Source organism: Pararge aegeria, chromosome Z (assembly GCF_905163445.1).
Source record: "Pararge aegeria chromosome Z, ilParAegt1.1, whole genome shotgun sequence".
Classification (NCBI taxonomy): Eukaryota; Metazoa; Arthropoda; class Insecta; order Lepidoptera; family Nymphalidae; genus Pararge; species Pararge aegeria.
In genome coordinates, this window is record NC_053208.1 from 12,615,617 (window position 1) to 12,640,054 (window position 24,438).

The 24,438-nt window shown below is 35.2% G+C and overlaps 1 protein-coding gene across 1 annotated transcript; it reads right to left on the reverse strand.

The window, feature by feature from the left end:
- Window positions 1-832: 832 nt before the first annotated feature.
- Window positions 833-22,944, reverse strand: LOC120636143 (laminin subunit gamma-1). Its single transcript, XM_039907460.1, has 29 exons — window positions 22,775-22,944; window positions 20,190-20,308; window positions 18,113-18,267; window positions 17,495-17,612; window positions 16,443-16,626; window positions 15,876-16,051; window positions 15,102-15,205; window positions 13,507-13,692; window positions 13,033-13,258; window positions 12,214-12,428; window positions 11,169-11,383; window positions 10,207-10,570; window positions 9,077-9,262; window positions 8,552-8,749; window positions 7,658-7,827; window positions 6,725-6,849; window positions 5,545-5,700; window positions 5,275-5,395; window positions 4,837-5,021; window positions 4,257-4,374; window positions 3,938-4,179; window positions 3,650-3,854; window positions 3,336-3,573; window positions 2,798-3,000; window positions 2,438-2,519; window positions 2,264-2,352; window positions 1,797-1,926; window positions 1,606-1,699; window positions 833-1,400 (listed from the first exon to the last, which is right to left on the reverse strand). The coding sequence occupies exons 1-29, from the start codon at window positions 22,904-22,906 to the stop codon at window positions 1,250-1,252; spliced, it is 4,887 nt and encodes a 1,628-aa protein (XP_039763394.1). The 5' UTR covers window positions 22,907-22,944; the 3' UTR covers window positions 833-1,249.
- Window positions 22,945-24,438: the final 1,494 nt, after the last annotated feature.

The window sequence follows — 24,438 nt, forward strand, 5'->3', positions numbered from 1 at the left end:
ACAAATTACGTTTGGAAACCTTATTATTTGTTGAGGTAACCATTCAAATATATGTATGTTCCTTAATTAATAATTGGCAGCCGGTATTCTTGTTATGGTTTGTCAGGATGATTCGGATCAGAATCAGATTGGATCAAGATTTTATCCCTTCTAAGTTAAAATATCGTTAGTCGGTATAGATAAAAAAATAAATCACCTACGTTTTTTCTATTCGAATTATATTGGGCGTGTTATATATAGTAGATAGGTACCTACAACCTAGGTACCTATCTACTACATCCTGTCTTATTCAACTGTATAAGTAAGGATGTAAAATAACATTAAATAATGTAAATAAAACAATAATTACGTTTACCTACTTTTTATTACAAATAAATAAAGTACAGTGAGTTATATTTAACTAATATTTTTTCCTCTTCAATACAAATAATAAAAAGTTATTAATGTTAAATATCCTAAAATACACCTTTCTTGTCATTCTTCTTCTTTGGCGAAACACGTGTAATAATTTTGACAAACAATCTTTTTTGCAATAAAATAATAGTTACCTAACTCTGTGTTTGATACTTAAATTGTATTTATTAAGAATATTTACAAATTGTACCAAGTATATATGGCACTATAAAGTATTATTATTTTTATTATATATAACTTACTTTCACAAAATAATGCTTAGTAAGATTGTTAAAACACTAAAACATTACAATCTAATAACATTTAATTTAGAAAGAAAAATGCGAAAATAAATGCAGTTTGTAAGTACAATATGATATTTCAAAAATACAAAATATAATATATGGAACTGATCCACTAATTTTATGTTAACATTTAGGTTATGTTGATTTGTTTTAATTATTGTTAAAGCCCATTTCATTAAATACGTATTTTTCATTTAAACATCATTAGTTCTTATTGATCTTACCTACAAAAATATGTAGCGGAAAATTTAAGGCACTTAAAGTATGGTGTTAAGTTGTGAAATAGAAATAATCTAATATTGGTGGAAGCAAAACTCTCAAAGACCCATGTATAATAAAACTATAAAAATTACCTTAATACCAGAAATTACGACATTTCGGTAAAAAAACAACACCACAGTTTCAGCCCTTCGGTTAGACACTGGACGTAGGTACTGTGGGCTGTTATAATTAATTGTGTATATCTTAAAAGTATATTTTCGACTTCATTTTCTGGTGATGATAAATTTGTCAGTCTTTAACAGACCATGCCTAATGAATCTGCGTATTGACTATCTAAAGCTAGCAGGTCTACTGGGGCCTTCGGTTGGTTCCAGAACGATCTTCTTAAAACAACCACCGGGTAATTGGTTATAGATGTCTTTGATGTTGTCCACTTCGCTATGAAGATGGCTGTGCTCATCTTGATATTGCTTTATCCATCTGTATAAAACATACACATCACGTATAATTTATGAAAGATCATTGTAACATCTCATCGAGAAAACTCAATCAAGCATTAATGCTCGCAAGGGGCATCATAAAATAAGAGATGTATAATTAAACATTATTTAAACAAAGTTAGACTTTAGCTTAAAACACCTGTAGGAATAAAATTATGCAAGCGAATGTAATACAATATAGATACCGTTGATGATTGTTTTTTGCTTCTGTCAAAGATTTAATCTTTCCATCTAGGTCTACTGCACGCAGCGAACTTTCAGCAGTTTTCAAACTTTCCTCTGCAATACAAAACCAAAATTAAAAGATTAATTGCATCCATAGATTTATAAGATATCTATTGTTTTGATAAATACGTTATCTAGTAATGCTAATTACCTAATCTGTCGAGAGCCGCATCATCCAAAGTTGGCAAGTTTTCCAACTCATCCATAATAACTTTAAGATCTTCTAATCCTTTGGAAACTTGTTTTTCAGCTTCTCGGGCGTCGGTATTTGCTTGACCCACCTGTCCATAAAAAATTGTCATTACTATCATCATCATATCCACCACTTATTGATGCACTACAGAGCTCGGGTCTCCTTCCACAATGACAAGTATTAATACATTGTCCACCAGGCCCAGTGCAGATTGGCAGACGTCACACTTTGAAAACATTATGAGAACTCTCAGGCATGCAGGTTTCCGCATAATGTCTTTCCTTCACCGCTATAGCAAGTGATATTTTTATTGTTTCAAATGCACATAATTTAAAAAAGTTTGAGGTTGTGATGAAATATTTTCATCAAAGAAAGGAAACATTCACCGACGAACGTCGTCATAATAAATGTGACCACAGTCTTACCTTCATTTTAGCATCACGAGTAAGCTGCATGTTACCATCTGCCTGCTTCTCTAACTCGCTGATTTGTTTTGCAGTCCCTTGCACTCGCGCTGAAAGAAATAATACATAATTCATTTTTGTTTAATGTAGCTTTAGATAAAAAATATAAAAGGAACGGGTATTCAATAAACATACTTGACAATTTTTCAGCCTCGTCTCGTAGTCTGCGTGCCTCAGCTCTAGATCTAGATGCCTCATTCCGAATTTCATGCGCCGCCTAGTAAATAATTAAAGATTACATAAAAAACAGATAAAGTACATTCGTACCTATAGATTTGGTATCTATCTATATATCTTGACCAATACCAATTTTACCTGAGACTTATGAGATTCTCTTCGTAAGTACAACCCGTGAACAAAAATCATGTGATGTTCATACAAAGCTTGTTCATTATGAAGTTTAAAGATATGGTGAATATCTTATCTTTAAACTTCATAATGAACAAACTAAACAAATTAAAACATGATCGCCAATCTCTTTGTACAGTAAGTTACCTCAGATGCCTTATTAGCATATTCCTTTTGAGCTTGCTGAGCCAAATCCCTTGCTTCCTTAGCTTTATCACTAGCAGCTGTCAATTCATCAGCAATACTGGTGATGCTTGCGTCAGCAGCTGCTACTTTTTTTTGTACACCAGGTACATCCAAGGCCGCTTGTTCAGCTAGCTGACGGGACTCCGTCACTTGATCACTGAATTCTAACCAAAGACAATAAGAATAATTCTTTATCACACGAAACAAATAATCATTTTCGAATACTTAGTCACTGCATGTAGCAAGATCACTCAGCACGTAAATAAAATTAACATTGTGAAAATTATTTGAATCTCGCGGTATATATTGTTTCTCATACTTTTTCTTTGTCAATATAATATATCAATGTAAAATTAATGTTTGTTATACGATTCTAAAGATTTTACCCTCCCATGACGAAAAAGATTATTTAGGTGACTCATACGAATTTTTTGCACGGGCAATTTTGTATTAATTGAATGATATTGAACATCTGCGTCTGATAATATCTTAAACTTACCCTTGAGAGTTTTGTAAATATCATCTGCTTCTTTTAAAGTAGCATTAGTTAGTTCTACGTCTTTTTGAGCTTGGGCTCGCAACTCATCTAACTGTCCGAGTAAGTCGTATAGTTTATCTTGCCTTTCGTGCCCCTGTTTTAAAAGATCTTTTCCACGGCTTATTTCATCTTCTAAGGATTGTAGGGTTTCTTCTGTGTCACTCATAAGTTGATCCAATTCCGCTGTTTTCTCGTCAATCTACAGGTATAGAGTGAGGTTATAAAATGTGAAATAATATTAACTAGCTTTATTTGTATAAATATAAAACACTTACAGTTCTATTCATTTCAACAGCAGACGTGTGTAATTCATTTAATTTAATGTCTGGTAACAGAGTAGTGTTAACTTCAGCATAAAGTCCTAAAGCTTCATCATACACAGTCTTAGCCCGCTTCAACGCTTGATCAGCTAATTCTGATAGACTACTTAACTTTCCTGCTGCTGCGTTTAATTCGTTTGCTAGGATTTGAACTTCGTTACTGTAAATGAAAATATAATTTTCCAATAAAGTAATAAGCAAATAAATAAAACCCTTTGGTTCTTTTAAGTTAGTTTTTGTTACCTTATGTTAGCTTGTTTGGTGATTCCATCTTTAGCTATAGTATTTGCAGTAAGTGAGGTGTTTAATGCTTTATCAGCTACATCTTTGATATTCTTTGCATCGTTTTCTAACTTTTCAGCCAATAAACGAGACTCTTTAGCCAACGCAGACATATCTACTGATTGTTTACCAAATTGGTCAGACCGATTGCGAGCCTTAGTCAACGCAGCTGCTCCTTCACCATCGAGATACTCCAAAGCACTCTGTGAAATTAAAGAAATAAATTTAAACAACGTTCAAATGTTTTATGAATTGTTCATCATGAAAGTTGATAACTTACATTAATTTCTTTTTGCGCAGCTTCTATTGTGTCTTCAGCTTTGGAAACGTTGCCTTTGCTCCGTTCTACAGACTCATTACCTTCATAGCTTTCGTCTTCAATTTTGAATAACATATTTCTAAAAATATAGAGAAGAAGTCATTAAAAGTCCCTATAAGATTTATATCATAAGTTAATAAAGTTATTATATACGATATAGTTTCATATGATTTAATGTCGACTTGAAAAAAGTGTTATAGATCAATTTAAATATATGTTAGCGACTATGGCAGCAATATGATAAAAATCGTTCATACACGATTAAATACCATGCAGATTAACCGCGAAAAGTATTTATAAGCTTATAACAAAATAAAAATATAATTAACTTTTACCAACTTATATAACTAAGCTTTTGTTTAAATTGTAACCATTGTATTTCAGATTCTAAAATTGTAATTGATTTTAGCACATTTTATTTTGTAAAATAGATAATTATGGTACATTAAACTGATCTGATAATTAAATTGCTGGTCCGGAGTTCCCCGGTGGCCAATGGCAGTAGAATGGCAATATAATGTGCTACTCAAATTGTGTTTACCTTACGTCAGCCAGTCTATCGGCGAGATCGGCTAAGTTGTTGGTAATATTGGTACCCGGCCCGCTACCAAGTTCCGCCTGCGCCTCTTCTGCAAGTCTTTCTATTTCAGCCTTCACACGCTGCAACTCGTTCTCGAAGTCAGCATTCTCAACAACAGTTGGGGCTTTAGATATTTTCGAAAGTATCTAAAACAAAAATAAGTTACTTACTGTTGCATCGTAGTCGAAGTCTTCTTTATTTAGCGCAATCATCAATGAACAATTGTATGATGTACAAAGGAGACCCTATTAGATACTTTGTAGACATGTGAGTAAAACAAAAACCCCATTCTGTTAATTTGACAAACCGTAGTAAGTGGTAAGTTTCAGGTACATCAGGAGACTCATAAAATCATAAAATCAAATAATAGTCCAAAGTAATTTAAATACATTAACTTACATCATCCAATTCCTTAAGTTCTTTACGATGCTGATTAACCGCATCTTGCACGAGACTATAACAGGGTGGGCATTCTTCACAACCTAGTCTGTCGGCACGTCGTTTCTTGTTCTCCATACACCTAGACGAATATCGAAAAAACACAGTTAAATACAGTATATGATCGGTATTCGCTAAATCCCAACATTCAGAAATTCAGATTTTGATTAAAACGTAGACGAAGTTGAGGGCAAAAGTTTTTTTTAACTGAGGCCCTGACTAAAGTCTTACCTGTCACAACGTCTGCCTTCGACGTTATCAAGACATGTGCACTGGCCGTCCATGCCGCACTGGTAGTGTACAGAGCCCCACACATCGCAATCACAGTCCTTGCAGCCCTCTACCGAGAACCCGTAGTGCTTCTGCTGGCAGCGGTCGCAGTGGATACTAAACAATTTGAAAATATGAGATATTGATAATAATAAAGTCCCATTTGTGCTGCTCCATCCCTGGTTCTGAGCGGGACGGGCGTAAACGATTATTATCAGCAGTTATTGATATTAAATATTCGGGACCTGTAGCTATATTATATATAGCTTTAGTCTAGCGTCGGTGAATTACGCCAATTTCGAGACTCCAGGCCTTATATCCAGGAACGTATGATGCATAGTAAAACATGCTAACAACTAGAAAGTATTGTTTTGAATAGGAACTGCAGCTACGTGTAAGGTTATCACCTGATGCGTGTATGGGGGCATACACGGCGTCAGGATGGACGAATGTAAGGTTACTTGCATTTTCGTCAAAGTAAAATGGCATTCTAAGCTAGATTATCGATACTAAATGATGTGCAAATCAATAAAATGTATCTCTAAATTATAAAAGACCTTAGTCATCCATCCTTCCATGTTCGACAAAATTTGATGAATATTCTTCTTTGAAAAGGACGGTACTGCCACGAAAGTTGGAAGGACTGGCGACTAAAGCGACGCGGGGAAAGAAAAAGAAGAAAAGTAGAAGGATGGAAAAAGAAAAGACGGCGCGAGGTGTCATCGGGCGTTTGGGATGATTTTTGGGGATATTTTAAAAGAAAGAGGAAACGGAAATAGAGAAAAGATTATAACAGTAAAAGAGTTATTATTTTATGAGTTTAAAGTGGAGCATATAAGAAGTATGTTGTTACCGTAATTGATAAAATATATGTTGGTGTATGATACTCAGATTGGTTTTTTTATATTTGGACTGGAGAAATACTTATATCCGTAAACTATGTATTGTATGTAGGTACGATTGGTATGAACATCAAAGTCATAGTGAAATATTTATTTATTTAAATAGGTCCATAGAAGGCAGAAGATGGCACTTTTGCATCCAATACATAAAAAATGTGTAGCTACATGGTAGTGAGGTGATGGTGATAACTACATAACATAGAAAAATACCAAGATTTATTAAGACCATTCACACTTACCCATCAATGCCAGGCTTACAGTAACATTGGCCGGTAACAGGATCGCAAGTTGCGTTATACGATCCTTCGATGTTGCAATCACAGGTTTTGCATCCTTTGCCCGAACGAATATCGTAGTAACCATCCTAATAACAGATTTGAGTTTAGTGTTACTAACATAAACTATGAATACGTATATATAGTTATATAGAATATTTAGTTTATTTATGTCAAAGTTGACTAAAAGTGACTTTTGAGATCACTGACATTTCACTTTAAGGTGAAAACCTGGCGTGCCTCTCCAACCCGCATAGGCTAAAACATTAGACCAATATTGTACAAGAATACATGGCCGCGCCACAGGTCTAACCACTACGGTGGTTTAAAAAACACCAGAGTAGACTAAAAGACCCATCAGTTTTGAAATTAAGTCCCGTTATGTCAAAGAATTAACAAAGTTACGTCCCTTATAGCCTGGCTGTTTGCCGAGAGAAACATCAATGTCGCCAAAATATATTAGTGGCTGCACCACCTGCAGAAGTTTATAGCTGCCGCCGTTAAAATGGTTGCGCATACAAGTGGACACCAGATGATACATTTTGTTAATATAACGCGACTGGTTACGCCGCCACTGCTGTCCTAGTGAGATGTTGACCTTAGAGTATTTAGAAAATTCATTAGTGAGATGTTTGTCAAAAATGAATTTTACTATACTTCAGTAAAATGCACTGAACTGATAATTTGCAGTGGACGTCGCTTTATTCACTATAACTAGCAAAGTGGCCAGTTACCTAACTGCGTGTAAAAGGGGTGACTGGGTATCTGATTAATCCAACGACATACTACGCTATTTACCCAACTAGCCATTATAATGTATGTGTGATTTAAGCACATATTCAAAAGTGCTTATATTAGGCCTACTTGAAATAAATGAATTTTGAATTTTATTATTACCTCACACATGTCGCAGTTCTTGCCTATGACACGTGGCCTACACGCACAATGTCCAGTTAGTCCGTCACATTGCGGTGAGCCTTCCGAGCTCTCCAATGTACCAGCCTCATGACATTCACACCGCTTACAGTCTCCTTTGTTATTTTGTAAGAGCGCGTCACCGAAGAATCCTGTGATACAGATGATATATTACATATCCATATTTAAATGCTCTTGCCACTTTTTAATCGCGATGTTACTTATTAACCAGCAGTTCAGTTTAGTTGTATTTGGCGCAATAGTTTTTCAAAGTAAAAATTGCTTTAACTTTGTTTTATTTCTTTTCAGTTTTTAGTTCTCGTTTAACGCAGTCGGGTGTTTTGATATTTTACTTTTCTTTTTTAATTTTATTTAGTATTATAAGGACGTGAAGATGTGATTCAAATTTAATGATGCCCCACTTAACTATTCCCTAACTTTTTTTTTCGCCTTCGTAGCAATAATAAATTTTGCATGATTAAAAAAAAAATGATAGTTGTAAGAGTGTTCAAAGTTGAACCACACATTCTTTCTCTAGAGCACCGCGAAGAAACAAACACACATATATACTACTCAATTATCTCACAGTCAAGTAAAAATAGTACTCGCTTTTGAACTTAAATTAAAATCCTTTAATATATGATTCGTACCATAGAGATACGATTTAAAAAAAGGATCAAGACATTCGACTGTAACTTTTTTTCTATTATCTGATAGCTTTATATTTTCTCGTCATAGAATATGATAAAGGTGCCAGATTATTTTTAGAAACCATTATGGTATCCTAGGATTTATTAAATTTAACTTTAACTAAGGCAATTTGATCAGAAATGCAAATGGAAGATTGAGGATAACGCCATCACATAATTGTCTTACCGCTTAAGCACTTATCACAATGTTCGCCGGCAGTGTTATAAATACACTTCAAACACTCTCCAGTAGTTCTGTTGCAGTTTCCAACAGCGTTCGGGTCCACATTACCGTTACACTGGCACTCCTCGCATTCTTTCGGTGGACCAAACTGACCGGTGGGATCACCGAAATGGCCATCTGCACAAACTTCACACCTTGGCCCTGTATTAAGAAAAACATGAGTGCTTGTATGATTCCGTTCTTATCAGTAGGTATAGGTAGGAGAAGGGATGGGTAGACTACGATCGCAAGGTGCTTGTATAGCGACCCTGGTAAACGCAGCGTTGGCCGACCACCAATAAGGTCGACAAACTAGTCAGACATCCAACAAGTCGCTGGGAACCGCAGCAGACGTCAATCTTACAGTATGATGATGTCAATAATAATAACGTTATTCGGTTTATCCGATTATCAAAACTGAATTAACTCTGCATAATTTGCGCACACTTAATTTCATTTAGCCGCGTTTTAACAAGACACGTGTGTTACCTGCGTATCCAGCCGGGCAGTCAGTACAAACGATGCTTTGATCTCTCAACTGAATACACCCGCTGTCTTTGGGACAAGGGCATGCTTTGCAGTCGTCCGGAGTTCCAGCGATGGCGTTGCCATAGAAACCCTTTGCGCATAGCTCACAATTACTTCCAGTAGTATTATGTTTGCAAATGCAAAAACCTGCAAATAAACGTTTCGTGAATTATTTTATCTAGTTCACCCCTGTTGTAAAAAAGAAGGTAATATATATTTCATCTCTTTGAAACAGCTTCGACGGTTTGAGCTTTTAGGTACGTATTAATGAACCGAGCTCTAGAAAGGTTCTCTCGTATAAGTCAATTACTAAAAGGCTGAATATTATTATTATTATGATATATGTGGAATTAATTAATCATTTTAATGCGAAGATATATTTAAAATTTCTTTAAATATATCTTATTTGTATTTAAAGACGAAGAGGGGGGCCGAGTTCGAAACCCAGCACACTCTAACTTTTCTAAGTTATGTGCGTTTTAAGTACTAATTAAAATATCACTTGCTTCGAAGCTGAAAGAAAACATCGTGAGGAAACTTGCATCCCTGAGAGTTCCACATAATGTTCTCAAAAGGTATTTGGAGTCCACCAATCCGCACTGGGCCACAAGGTAGAATGCGGCCTTAACCCCTTCCCATTGGGGTAGAGGACCCGTGCCCTGTAGTGGGCCAGTAATGATGTAAGTAGTATAAAACTATAACGTCAGGACGTTTTATCTATTGTTTCGATTTAAACTATATGATCCATAAAATAAATGAATTACTACTGAAATAAAAATAGGTTACAAAGTTCATTTATTTAAAGTATAGCCTATATAAATTATTGTTAAATATTATACTATCTATAAAATATATTTATAAATATTATAATATTTAAGCATTTTTAAAACGTCTGCCAAGTCTGTTTGCAGCGATTCTACCACTGGTTTGAAACTTGGACTTTAATATTATAACTATATTCCTAAGCTACTGAAAATATACCTGTAAATATTAAGATTATTTTGAACGTTTGACGCCTTTCTACTACATATTTACTTTTAATTAATATTTTTGTTATTGTTTTTTTTGTTTTTCGATGTAATTTCACTAACCTGTCGCTGTATCACAAATGTGAGCATGCCCATTGCAGTCACAGGGTATGCAAGTGGAGTATGGACCACCGTTCGCAGGCTCGTGTTTGAATCCAGGAGCGCACTCCTCGCAGTAATCCCCGACATAGGCCTTGGGACATGAACATTTCTCCACCCAATTAGCAGGTGCGGAGCCCTTTTCCCTACCGATTTCTGCGGTATCCAGCTTGAAGCCCGTTAAATATCCCTGACCAAATCTGTTATAGGTACCTCTTATTTTTATAGCAGTTAAATTTTGAAGCATAGACATAAACTCAAAGTTCGATAGAGTTGGTGTCCATCCGTACCTGGGATCTTCATGTAACCTAAATATGTATTCTTGCTCCTAAAACAAGAAATAATAATTGTTAAGAGCATTTTAATCTTTAAATACAGGGGAAAAAGTAAAGTTGTCGAACGTGCTGGTCATGGGACATTATATTTTATTCAATGTATGGTTAGCAGCGCAGCGCCGGTTGCTGCAAACGGCAGCATATATATACATACTACGACAATACACACATCGCCATCTAGACCCTAAGTAAATGTTGCTTGTTTTATGGGTACTAAGATGACAGATGAATATTTTAATTTATGTTTTAATATATAATAGGTATAAACACTAAAATTTCATGTTCATCACTTAAACATTTTCCAGTTGTGGGAATCGTACCAACGGCATTCGACTCAGAAAGCAGGGTTGCTGCCCACTGCGCCATTCGGCCGTCATCATGTTTGGTATATTTTCATACATTGTTTCACTAGTCTTGAATTATCGCGCGGTGCGAATGCCCTGTAGCCAGCACGTTACACAAAATAGTACCACAATTATCAATCACGTGATATCAATTAAAGTGCTAAATATAATTCGCATTATAAAATCATTCGCCGCAATGCAGAGAAATCGCTAAAATATCGCATAGTTCAGTAAAGAACAAACATACCTGATCATTAGGCTCCGGATTATTTTGGCCATATATATGTAAAGAGACTGAAGCGCGAGCTCCTTCAAGAATGATATCCTGGGATTCAGGGTAACCTCTGTTCTCGCCTAAGCGCAGGGAAAACTTAAGATCGTGGTTGTACGAAGGTCGTTGATCACCAAGGAATTGTTTGGAAGCCACAAAGTATATTTTTTCAGAATCCTTTGACAATACAGCTGCAAGAAAAATCATAGTTTTTTTTTATTACGCGAGTTCTTTAGTTTTATAAGTTATGATTCAACCTAAGTATTTGAATACGAATGCCTAATGCCTAATGAAAGCTCCGATTCACCTGCCTATTTGTTCGGAGGCAATAAAGTACTCTGTACATGACCATGCTTATAAAATACGCAGTAATATAAACTATAGGATACTCCCACATAACTATTACAAACAACTTTTATGTAAGAAAAATACAATAAGACCATATCATCCATATAAAATGTGTTCTTGTTTCTAGAGATTGAATGATAAGATAACCTGGTATTCTTAATAAGACGGAAACATTATACAGTCAAACCTGGATAAGCGAGAGTTCAAGGGAGCACAATCTCATTCTCGCTTATAGAGGTTTCTCACTAACCCGAGTTTCTCGCTCATGCAGGTACATGGGTAGCGTTTCTCTCTTATAGAGGTACGCAGCAATAACAAGACATATATTCATGCACTATGTAATTTTATTTTATTTAGAACTTATTTACATTTAAAAAAATCCGTGAATTTCGTTTGGGTTTCTGTTTTTGTATTTTGAATGTTTTTCTCTAATTCATAAATTTTGTCGAATATTGCTTGCTCGACTGTCGCTTATAGTAGCAGTCTCACTTACGGAGGTCCGTGAGGGAAAAACGACTCTCTCTTACAAAGTTTTCTGTTTCTCGCTAATAGAGGTTTTGGGAGCTTAAATGACGGGTCCTGGCTATTACTCTCGCTTATAGAGTTTTCTCACTTATCCAGTTTTCACTTACCCAGCTTTGACTGTATTTATATGTTTATTGATTTAACAAACCTATATTTTGCATGTTCGCATTGAACTTTAGTGGAGCGGAAGTATGATTATAATATTCGGCGGTCCACTTTTCAGCATCTCTAATGAAATGTGCACTTATTTCATGCGCTTGATACTTGGGCGCCGGGCTGCATTGTGATGAGTGGCCGAAACAGAAGCATGGCGTGCAACCAAATTCATTTCCTATATCCAGATTGAAGAAACCAGGTTTGCACCTATAATAAAAAAATAACATGAATTTTTGAAGACCTCCTTAGCGCAATGGTGAGCGCTGTAAAATTAAATAGAATATCACGAGTTCGGTTCGATTCGAGGGAGTGGCAATTTGAAAATTTATAATTTCTGAATTTTCTCTGGTCAGGTCTAGTGGGTGGCTTTGGTCGTGTGTAGTTACCGACAGACACGGGCGATTTAGTGTTCCGGTACGTTGTCGCGTGGAAACCGATTAGAGCTATGACAACCCTGACAGGTTAGCCCGCTACCATCTTAGACTGCATCATCACTAACCACCAAGTGAGATTGCAGTAAAGGGCTAACTTTCACGCATCAATTCCACGCGTGTCAAGGCTCACATGGTGTAGTTTCCCAGTCATGATCTTAAATAAAATACACTATCTAAGTATGTTAGGTATGTATATACATATACATATGTATATATGTGTTCCCTTGGATAACTGAAAGAAATCAACATCCTCAGCCTAATCGTTACCCCCAGCTGGGCACTGACTCTCCTCACTGACTCTCCTCACTGAACAAGAACAGCGTAATTGTTTTAGTTGCAATCTCTTTAAGTTTGTTAGAAATTATAGAATAACTTACTCTCTACATTGTTTGCCTTCGACGTTTTTTTTACATACACATACACCAGATTCGGGGTTGCATTGTGGAGTATTTGCGAACGAGCCAGAATCGTTGCAACCACATGGTTTGCAGCCCTGGTTCGTGAATTCATAATGGTTTGGAGCGCACATATCACACTTGTCACCTGTGACTCCAGGTTTGCATTGGCATTTGCCTTCAGCATTACATTGCAGGCTTCTTGATCCTGAAATTTATTTTTTATTAATTTACCTTTTAATACAATGTCATGCCACATTTATATATTTTTGCCCCCTATCCGTCAACTAGACTAAGAGCGTAAAATACGATTATATCGTTCAAGCTATATTACTTTAACTATCTTCTCTTCTCAGTCACTTCAGTTGACAGACCTGCCGCAGACGTCACTTCGGTCTTTATATAGTAGAAGAAAGAAGTATAAATACAAAAAATAGAATAGTCGTTTAAACTTACCAGTTGGGTTGCAATTACACGCTGAACAGTTACCCTGACTTCCTTGGAAGTAGTTCTCTTTGCAACGCTCACAGTTAGCGCCATCTCTGTTGTGGGTGCAGTCGATACAGTGACCACCGTGGCCAGTCCTCTCGTACAAATCCTTGTCGAAATAACATTTCTGCGAGAATCCGTTGCAGTTGCAAGCTGCAGAATAAAAGAGGTGCTGAACAATGTTAGGCAGAACGAATATTATAGTGATGTTTGTCATATTCTTATCAATGGTTACAATAGACTTGGATGGATAACGGTTAAAACATTAAGAATTGCCTCATAGTCCTTATGAAAGATTAATCGGTTTGGGAAAAACTAAACATATCAAAATTATAGTAGGAATAAATACGATTTAAAATTTCTTTAAATGCGCCAAGCAACAAAAGGTTATTAAATAAAAAATGTTTTATCTTAGGACGGTCGTGTTATGACAACGATTTGAAATATACATATATATAAATAAAAAAATATAACATCGCCTCGCATAGCTAGCTAGGCTAGCACTTAGTTATATATCTAATATTGTGTAAAACTGTAACGCCGCCAACGCGACAGAAATAAAATAAACGCATAAGAATTAAATACTTTATCGGTAAGAAATAGAAGTTAATTTTAATTATTAAAAATTAATAACTAATAATAATAAAATAATTTATTATTTAATTATTAAAATAAAATTATGTGTTTATAATATATGTAATAGATAGTACATAATATATTATGAAAGGACTTTACAAGTAAAAGTTGAATTGCAGCTGCCGTTTCAGAGCTCTTTCTAGCGGGACATCGGAAAGCCTATTGCTGTGTGTAATATGCTATACTCTGTAGGTGAACAGTCGCAAAGCTTTATGATAAAGATCTGTTCCAAGTGAGGCGATTACAGAGCTCAAAGCGGGATGGCAGAGACTCGCGCCAATTGTGATAACTAACTCGTATAGCGATACTGACGGCCGATTGGCGCAGTTTGCAGCGACCCTGCTTACTGAGTCTAAGGCCGTGGGTTCGATTCCCACAACTGGAAAATGTTTGTGTGATGAGCGTGAATATTTTTCAGTGTCTGGGTGTTTACAACATTATTCTAAGTTAAGTTATACATATATTCTAAGTATTTATGTATATTATTCATAAAAATATTCATCAGTCGTCTTAGTACCCATAACACAAGCTAAGCTTACTTTGGGGCTAGATGACGATGTGTGTATTGTCATAGTATATTTATTTATTTATTTACTGAAAGTGGGACACCGCATTTCGTACTGATATATATATTTTTAAATAAAGTCCCGTTGAATCTTGTGACTTTCTTACTGCTAAAACTTCGACGAGTCTCATGTTTTTTGACTGATGCGCCTCAGTTTGATCAGACTAATATTATTTCATTATTTTAACCAATTAAATGTAACTTACCTAAACGGAATCTACTCTGTGTTATCCGTACATACAGTAGATACAATATGATATTCCTACTGAGTTATATAGAGATAGATATCTGGTTAGATATCTTATAATTAGTTCCCATTTTAGACTAGTATCAGCCAATATAAGATGGCATATCGACTCACCTTTGCACTCGTGAACATTGGTATGCGATGCACGACCCCATGGCGCGTCATTATAATAGTCTAGACATCTTTCACATTCAGAACCTTCTGTGTTATGCTCACATCTGAAATCATCATAATATTATAACATTAAAATAAAAATTCCTTTTTTCAATGTTCCTATCTGTTTTATTGGCACTTGATACTAGCTTTTCATAAACAATTTACCGTTTTCTACACTACTTCCAAATATTAGAAACAATCATAGTGATTTCTTCATACAAATTTCTCAGGTGATACAGTTTTCTTAATAGTCACAATTATTATTCGTATTACTGAATTGAAATAAAAACTGCAGGATCAATTTAGTTTTAGACCATTAATTGCAGCCCTGATTGAAACAGTCGAGTCCGCCTACCATGAAACATCGGCGAAATAAAGCAACGAATTGAAATGAGAATCTCTGCTGTTATAGGATTGTATCTGAAAGGCGCTTACAGGACCCTATTAATAAACCTCCGCTGCGTGTTTGTGCCAGTATGCCTGTGCCTGTGTCTCATGACCCGCAATAGGTATAGTTGAAATTTTCAGTTTGTATTTCTATTGCAGCTATAAAAATAGATTATTAAAATAAAATGAAGTAAAATTTTAAAAATGATTTATAAATTATGATTTCGTCTTTTTTTTTTGCAATATTTTAATAAGTGCAGTACTCAGTTGCGTTACATTTTGCACAGTTTAACGGAACAAATTTTGGTGTTTTTTTTTAATGGCTTTTATAAAATGAACATAAACCTGCACTTGGTGTCACACTTGGCCGCATGTCCATTGCATTTACACCGTGCTCCTACTGCCACATCAGCTATAGCGTACCAGTATGACTGCAACACGTGCGTGTCTTGGAAGATTTCATCACCAAACGTATTAAAACGATCGAGCGATATTCTCAAATCCGTTGCTGTCACCCATTCCTATAAGAAAATGTTACATCGTCAACTTTATTTTCTATAGCCGCAGTTGATGACTTTACTTTATAAAAAGATGAAGAACTGGGTAGATTCGCTACTATACTACTCTATCTTCTATACTTTAGTAAGCTGGATGGCAAGAAGAAGCTGCCAGCTACTAGGTCAGGGCAGCATTTCTTTTTTCTGATACCTCCTGCAGTAACCTAGAATACTCTTAGAAAAGTTTTAAGTACTTGCATACCAAACGGTTCTAATTTGAAATATTTTCGTGCTTTCCAAGCAAAATAGTTAAATCTGTGCTATTATCAAAATATAAATGATGATAATATTAATAATTTTAAATATTTTATTTTCATTATTGACTATCGTTTAACGAATGAAACTAAATATTTACCTGAAGTTCGGGGCTGCTGTCAAAAGTGTAAGCAGATGGTCTTCCTTCAAGAGTTGAAAAAAGGACGTTGCCCCCAGATAATGGCGATATGTCTGAGTACTCGCTAGTACAGAGTGGTTTAGTCTCCGCACCAATTTCTGCTGCACGTTGGTCAGATACCCCATACGTATCACGACATGATGCACTAGACAAAAATCATAGGTACATAATATATGTTTGTATAATCGATGTATACGTATTTAACATCTTGGGAATATACATATCAATCTATAAGAATGGATATCGTATTGCTATGACGAAGAATAGGGAAAACATCGATACTATACATAATTCAAAGTCAAAAAAGTCAAAGTCAAAAATATCTATAGGCCCATAGGTGGCACTCTTGATGCGTACATAAGAATTACACGGGAATGAGATGATGGCGATAACCACATTCGTAAACTTACTAAACTAAAGCTACTAGGGTTCCAAACGCGTCCTGGTCTAACAAGAAGCCCACAACAAACTTAGCCGGGTGTTTTATTTTGTTATCACCATCTCACAATGTCATTTAAAATTATTAGAATAGCAACCTGGTTAGAGCAATAATTCACACCCAAGCTTATTTATCGATTACGTAATTAGTCCTTTATACTATAATAGGACTTTTTTATATTAGCTTACGTTTAATACAACTTGGAACTTTTTAAGAACATCACTACAGTTCTTCGCAATCTGCAATGATCCTTGCCAACGTATATGTATTAATTAACCTAATAAACCCTGAATGAATATTTATGCCATCCAGTCTAACCTAACTTTATATTTTGGTAAGTCGTAAATCCTTTAATAATTTACAATTATGAATTATCCGATCCGATAGCAATCGTTCTAGGGTGTAGACAAAGACCAAATATCCTACGACAGCTATCTATAAAAAGCAATACACATACGAAAGTAAGTAACTATTTACAACCTTTCGATAAATGAGAAAGCTTAATTACGATACTAACAAAACTTTTTTATTTAACTTCCACTATTATAATAATAAAATACTTTACAAAAGTTACCTGAAATACTGATAAGGTTCCCAATCTGAATCCGCACTCGCCTTCTTATAGATGGCAAAACTCTGCGGTCGTGGTGAGTAGAAAACTAATCGCACATACGTTATATCGTAAGCTTTTCCTGCAAATTAGAATCATATTAACACTTATACTTATTTTGAACATTTTATTGAAATCGCAGCGAAGAATCATCATAAGCATAAAGACATCAATAATTTAAAACAATAAAGTTACTACTTTAGACTTTTCGGGGAGCCGAGGTCAAATATATCACTTGTTTCAATAAAGGAAAACATCGTGAGGCAACATGCATGCCTGAGAGTTCTCCATAATGTTCTTAAAGGTGTGTGCAGACCACCTAAATCCACCACCACCAATCCGCACTGTGCCGCTGTGGTGGAATACGGCCTTAGCCCCTTCTCTTTGTGGGAGGAGTAGCGTGTTGATATGACAATGATGATCAAAGTGGAATAAGACTATAAAGTCAGGACGGTTTCTCTATTGTTTTGCTTCAATCTTTAGAATCTCTTAACATAAGTGGGTACAGTTTTTTAAGAACATTTCGGGTGTTATAGCAAAATTCTTACCAATTTATAAATAATATGATATAAGTTCGCTTACCCAAATGCAATGTCAAATTAACATGGGTGATAGTGTTAATCGGGTTGATTTCTTTCATTGTCTCCGACTGCCACCAAGTCTGGTTGTCCTGCTCATAATGCAGATCAGTCAAGTAGTAACTCGAGAATTGCCCTGGCTGGCAATAGTCGCACGACCTAAGCAATACAAATTGGTAAGTAATGCACTCGAATAATGCATCATTACGCCAGAAAAACAAACATTGCAAAATCACTACCACACACTTAATTTCTAACCTCAGTACCTCTGCGGTAGAAAATTTAATCTAAGAGTAGACATAAGTTTACGTAGGTATGTGTTTCTGGAATGTAAGTTACTCTCACGTTTTAAGAATTAAGGTTACATTGTAATATAGGTATCCCCAAAATACGATGAAGAATCAAAACTGAATGCGCATAAGTCAAAATGTCAACCAAAATAGTTCTTATATAAATTTTATAAATGAGTACCTTTAAAGAAAGCATACTTCAGAGAGGCCACGTGACGCGAACTGTTATTTTACAAGCAACCAGTGAAAATTTACGAGATAGAGATTGATATGAAGATATGTAACGTCGATTTACAAAAAAACAACTGTTTATCAAAAAAAAAAAGTTAAACGTAGGTTAGGATCTGCAATCTGGAACTTACCTACTTTTACTTGCTAATCGAATTACCTTATTGTATAATTAATATACCATAAAAACGTTATATAGACTAGTAAAAATCTACAAAGTTAAAGGATACAGCTATTTAATCAGGAATATTTATCTGATCGCGTTGTCGTCTCCAAAATAACAGCGTTATATTATAATTTATATACAACGATTTAAGTTATTGGTATATTTAATTTATAATAGACACTTACTTAGGTACTTCCCCAAAAGTTGATACAGTGCAATAATTGATTTAAAGTTATTTAATAGAATCGTCAAAGATTTGCCTAAAATTGTTTTTTTTTTTTCGGATTGTGTGTAGCTGATTAACCCTTATGATTTTAACAGCGTATCTCGGGCTTATTTACTTGCTTCGGAATGACCACTGCCAGGAAAAGTTTGAACCTTAGGGCTCAATGAAGCGAGGGATCGTCAGCCTGACTTGTCACCTCATGTGAGGCCGAACCATGGAGTTCAGGCGATGAGAACTCAGGCGACGATTGGAGTGACGGGGTTTCGGACGGTGATGAGGCCGTGGTGTGAGCCCACTTCCGGATGACGTCAGAAGTCGGGGACCTCGTCTTCGCCGGCGAAGGCGCTGTGCAGAGATTGATTTTGTGTCCAGATAGGGAGCCTGGTTTATATAAATCTGATCGTCCGGGTCGTGAAGGATATGTTTCAGCATCCTCATATTGGAGTGGCGCTAAGGTTTGTTTGAGTAAAAAGAAGCCGTAACTATGAGAAGGTTTGGATGTCGGATCTCTTTCCTCCTCTAGATAAGCTAGATTTTCGAGAGTGTCTCTGTGGAGTTCGACGTTGCGCAAGAACCAGCGACACCCGGTTGCGGAATCTCTTATATGCGGAGGGGGGGCGAAGTGCGTAAGCGACGCTCGCATATGACATGATGAGGCGGACATAGGTTTTGTAGAGCGTCCCTTAATGACCCGTTTAACATGAGGTAGAGTCTCCCGAGGACGAACGCAGTTTTGTTACGGGTTCGCTAAAGTAATCTGCGAAGTTAAAGCGACTGTAAAAGTTACACCCAAGTACTTGACTGTTTTTTGCCACGGTAAAGGTCGGTTGAATAAGTTAAGATTCCTTTTGTCCCTGAGCACTGCTGCGTTTTTATCCGGATTCACCTCTATTCTCGATTGGCGGCACCAAGCGCCGATGATGCGAGGTATGGTTCGGTATGTAGTATAGTGGGCGGTGTCATCCGCAAATTGACCTAGCTCCACGTTGAGGCTCTTTGGGATGTCGCTTGTCTAAAGCGCCTTTAGGAGGGGTGATAGAACAGATCGTAAAGGCCTAGTTGACAGAGTGCCATCTATACGGTATTGGAAGCCTGATTACTGGACCCACCGATGATCGTATGAACTTATGAGCTCTCGTAGGTATAACACAAGCTTAGAACTATAATTTACCGTGTAGAAGTACCGGCCGAGGTTTGAATACAATACATCATTACACCATTTTCACCACATGTGTTTGTCGCCTCCATTTGCTGGTTATAAGCAGCGTTTTGAAACTCCGGTACACATTTCTGCAAAAACATAAATTAATTATAAATTTGTTAACACTCATAGTTCGTCTCTGACTAACACCTCGGGTTGTGAAGAACAAATAAACTAGTATTTATAACTTTTAATCGTAATAAACCTCTTTAGAATCTTTAAGGAAGAAAAAAAAAGGAAGTATTAATTGAAATTTGTATGTGAAATTTGATTTAAAAATTGTGAAAATAAAGAGCAGTATTTAAGTTTATCTTTATATGTAGTTTGTCTTTAATTTATAATGTGTCAATGATTTTGTACTACATTTTTCGTATAATTTATTCTATTTTATTCAACTAAAAAATGTACCAAATTTTGTAAATTTCCTACGAAAAGTTGATATATGAATATTAACGGCTTACCATAATAATAATATTGTTTTATAAAGCGTTTAAATTAAGTATATAGTTACGATCCTGAAATAGCTATGTTTGAAAATACGGAAGTGGCTTTATGGGCCTCGTTTCAGATGGTGGTTTAGCGCCAAAATAGAACTTGTGTTGCTGAGGACGTTCACATCGTCCTGTGCGTGCAATAATGCCTACTTACATCAGTTGAGTTATTGAAACATTATTATGGAGCACATAAGTGGCTAATTTCGTGTTAACATTTTTCTCTACCTTCTTATTTCGGTATTATTATTTTAGACAATATTTCTTAAGAATATTGTCTAAATGCGATAATTCATCAAATTGTTCCAAGCTTTTTCCAAGAAAGTAAAACTGTCGCTTTCAAAAGTTATCACCAATGTACCTTTTCAGGTTACATTAACCGATTTCCGAGAATAGAATAAAATGTATAGGTAGGTGAAACCCTATTTATCACCTATAAAAATAGGTTCAAATCATAAAATTAGTAGAGTATAGTTTTGAAGTAAATTTGGTTTTCAAAATCCCATGATGAACTAATTGTAACTTCAATAAAAGCTGCAGTCCCTATATAATAAGATATAAAACAACGTATCTATGTTTAACGGATGTGGCGATAAGCTCGTTCCGTTGGCCTCTGATAACGAAACATTAGACTGTAAGAGTAAACGAACTCGCACAATATCACGGACTCACAGCATTCACTGTTTCGCGTCTCGATAACCTTCCGATAATAATTAATCTGCCGAAAGCAGGCCGTCACTAACGTAAACAAAGTCACCATTCTTACTTACTAAGAAACGGCGTAGGTAGTATTTTAATACGCGATGATAAATTAAGCTTCTTAAAGTTCTTTTCAAAACAGGGCATCCCTTTCTTCGAATAAATCTAGTACAATGAGATGTTTGTAAATCTAGAGTCTTTGCTGCTTCGCGTGAAATAAGGCTAGGTTTACATTTCAATTACTCGCCCTACTTGATAAGTGGTAATTTTACAGTCCCAACGTCTAGGAATCAACGTACTTAGGAATAAGGCCTAGGGAAATACAGAAGTATTGAGCTTTCAAATAGACAGTTCACACGATATACCTATAATTTTCATCTGATGTAAATAAAGAATTTACGCAGTCTCCATATACTGAAAAACTATGTATTGCAAATAAAATCGGTTAGAGTCCATTCGGTTTGATTGACCAGTCCGTTGAATATGTTCAGTACAATTGTTCGCGTCATGTGTACGGCTCTGTTAACAAATACGTGCAGTACAATGCCGTGTGCACGTAGCTTAACGTGACTGGTGTATACGGACACTAGACGGTGGATATTATGGGAGCTGTTATTATTAAAATGAGGCTTTGTACTCTTAGGGTACCGTAACATGAGTAAATCTACTTTATAGTTCTAAATTTCGTCTTTGATATCATTTCTTGGATACGGGTTGTTGTCCTCATAACATCTTACTGATACCCTAGTCGGTAAGATATTGTTTCTGTAAATGGTTCACTTAGTTAACTGATTGTAATAGGATTTTGGGTAATAAGGAATTGTACCGATATAATGAAGCCTAAGGTTAAGCCTAAGGTGGATCAGATTATAATGATATAAAGAAAAACTTAAAAACAAAATACATTGAATACTCCGTCACAAAATCATATTATAGTTATGAAATTATTTTTAAAAGTCTTCTAATTAAACAAACGCGCGGTTTTCTGGAAAATTTATTTGATAAATGGTATCTTAACAGTTTTTACCTTTTGTAGTTGTATTGATAATAATTACAATAAGACATTCATATATATCTATTAATAAAAAAAAAAGGCATTTATAGTAAATCTGTTTTAAATTAATGGCTACTATTATAATTGTTAGCCCTAAGCAAATGGAAATGAATCTATCACTAGACATTGAAAATCTTTTTTCATTATTAACTTCAGATAAAGAATGATTCTAATTTCTACCAAATATAAAGGATCTAGAATCTCTAAAATGCGTAACAAATCATTCGAGGCACAGAATAAAAACACAACACTGGAAACGTCAAAAATGACACAAACAAAAAAGGTTCAAAAGCTCCACATAAGTTACTCACTTGCGGTTGTCCTTCATTATTGTAACATGTGGCTAATTTCTGCGATCCAATACTTGGTGTTTGGTAGTAATCCTGTGCCAATGCGATAGACATAAACGATAGAAAGTATGTGTAAATGAATGGCCGCGCCATTTTGTGGGAGCGCGTGGAGCCCGTGTCGACACGCCTGATGGTCGACCGAGCACTGACGCTTGGCTCGTTTCACAATACGGACAAAGATCAGTTAGTGTGTATCAAGTAATGAACTAGTTTGTCTCACTGAGGTTGTCCTTACAATTTGTTTTAATGGAAGTAAAAACAATATCAATAATGAGATCGTAAACTCTAAATAATGGTAACAATTCGGTTATACATAAATCAATAAACTAAATTGAGTGTCTAAATATATTGCTATCCTTTCATCAATGTAGTTATTGCTTTTAAAGAAAAGCTTTATAACTTAATCTTTCATCAAAAATTCTAATTTAAAATGTATTTGTTTAAACAGGCTTACTTTAAAACGTTTTTTTTTTTACTTTAATCCGCCTGTTTGTAGTGAATCTACCCACGGTTCGAGTGTACTGCGAATAAGCCGGCAAGAAACTCAGCAGTTGCTCTTTTCTAACATAAACAATTTACTTTTATACAATATCCGTTTTTCTATCTTGTGAGAGATAAAAGCGAAGCCAGATACTTCCAAGCAATATTGTCATTAAAATGGTAATTTTGTATGGGAATTATCTCATCGGATTACTTACTATAGAACATATTAGGACTGATAATCGCTTATAAAATTTCCAATAAAATCAATTTGGGAGTTACAAAGTTTACATAGGTACAGTCTGCATATAATGTTTAACATAGCTTCATATATTGATATTCCTACTTTAACTAACCACTAAAGTATTATCTATCCGTTTTTCAGAGTTCTTATACCTCTAGATTAAAATCACAAAAATAATAATATTATGTAAAACTACGGTCCGAACATTACTTATTTGTTTGAATTTATTTACATTAGTGTGGCTTGTATAGGTACAAAGGCGCTCTTGTTGAAAAAGCATTTCTTGCAGTCGAGAATTCATTCTTTTACATAATTTTAGTCATAAATCAAAATATATTCATACTTCCAAAATAAAAGAAAAATTTCAATATACGATAAAAGTTTTAACACTTTCTTGGAGCAAATAACTAACATCAAAATAATAATGCTCACTACGATTAAACAAGTATACGATTTTATCTGCTATCTGTACTACTTATTCTTTGACAAATAGCAGAGCGCATTTCTAAGCACGGTGCTGTGGCCTCATAGGGACCATTTTTTTGTGAACGAACCTGAAAAGGTCTGAGCTTTTGTTTTCTACCAGAATGCCACCATGTGCGGCAATTTAAGGCTACAATATTTAGTAGTAATAATAAGTAAGAAGAAAGAAAGGTTTAAGCGTATAAAATTTGACACAAAAGCTAAAAAGGTAGCTTTCGTAAGACGTATTATTAACAGTAGTAGGTACCTACATAGTAATAATACGGAATTGTTTTTTACATAATTAAAAAATATAATAATATACATTTTTAACTATAAACATCTTTACGGTTTTTATTATCTTGTCGTTGGAACTGGATGTAGTTTAAAAACAGATAATTATTTTTCATTAAATTAAAATTGTTTCAATAGCTTCATC

Excerpts from the sequence above, each read along its gene's own strand:
- LOC120636143 (XM_039907460.1), bottom strand. The coding sequence starts at position 22,906 with ATGGCGCGGCCATTCATTTACACATACTTTCTATCGTTTATGTCTATC. Across the intron at positions 12,429-13,032 it reads GAAGGCAAACAATGTAGAGA|GTGCAAACCTGGTTTCTTCA; the intron begins GTAAGTTATTCT and ends TTTTTATTATAG. Across the intron at positions 7,828-8,551 it reads TTGTGATAAGTGCTTAAGCG|GATTCTTCGGTGACGCGCTC; the intron begins GTAAGACAATTA and ends TCTGTATCACAG.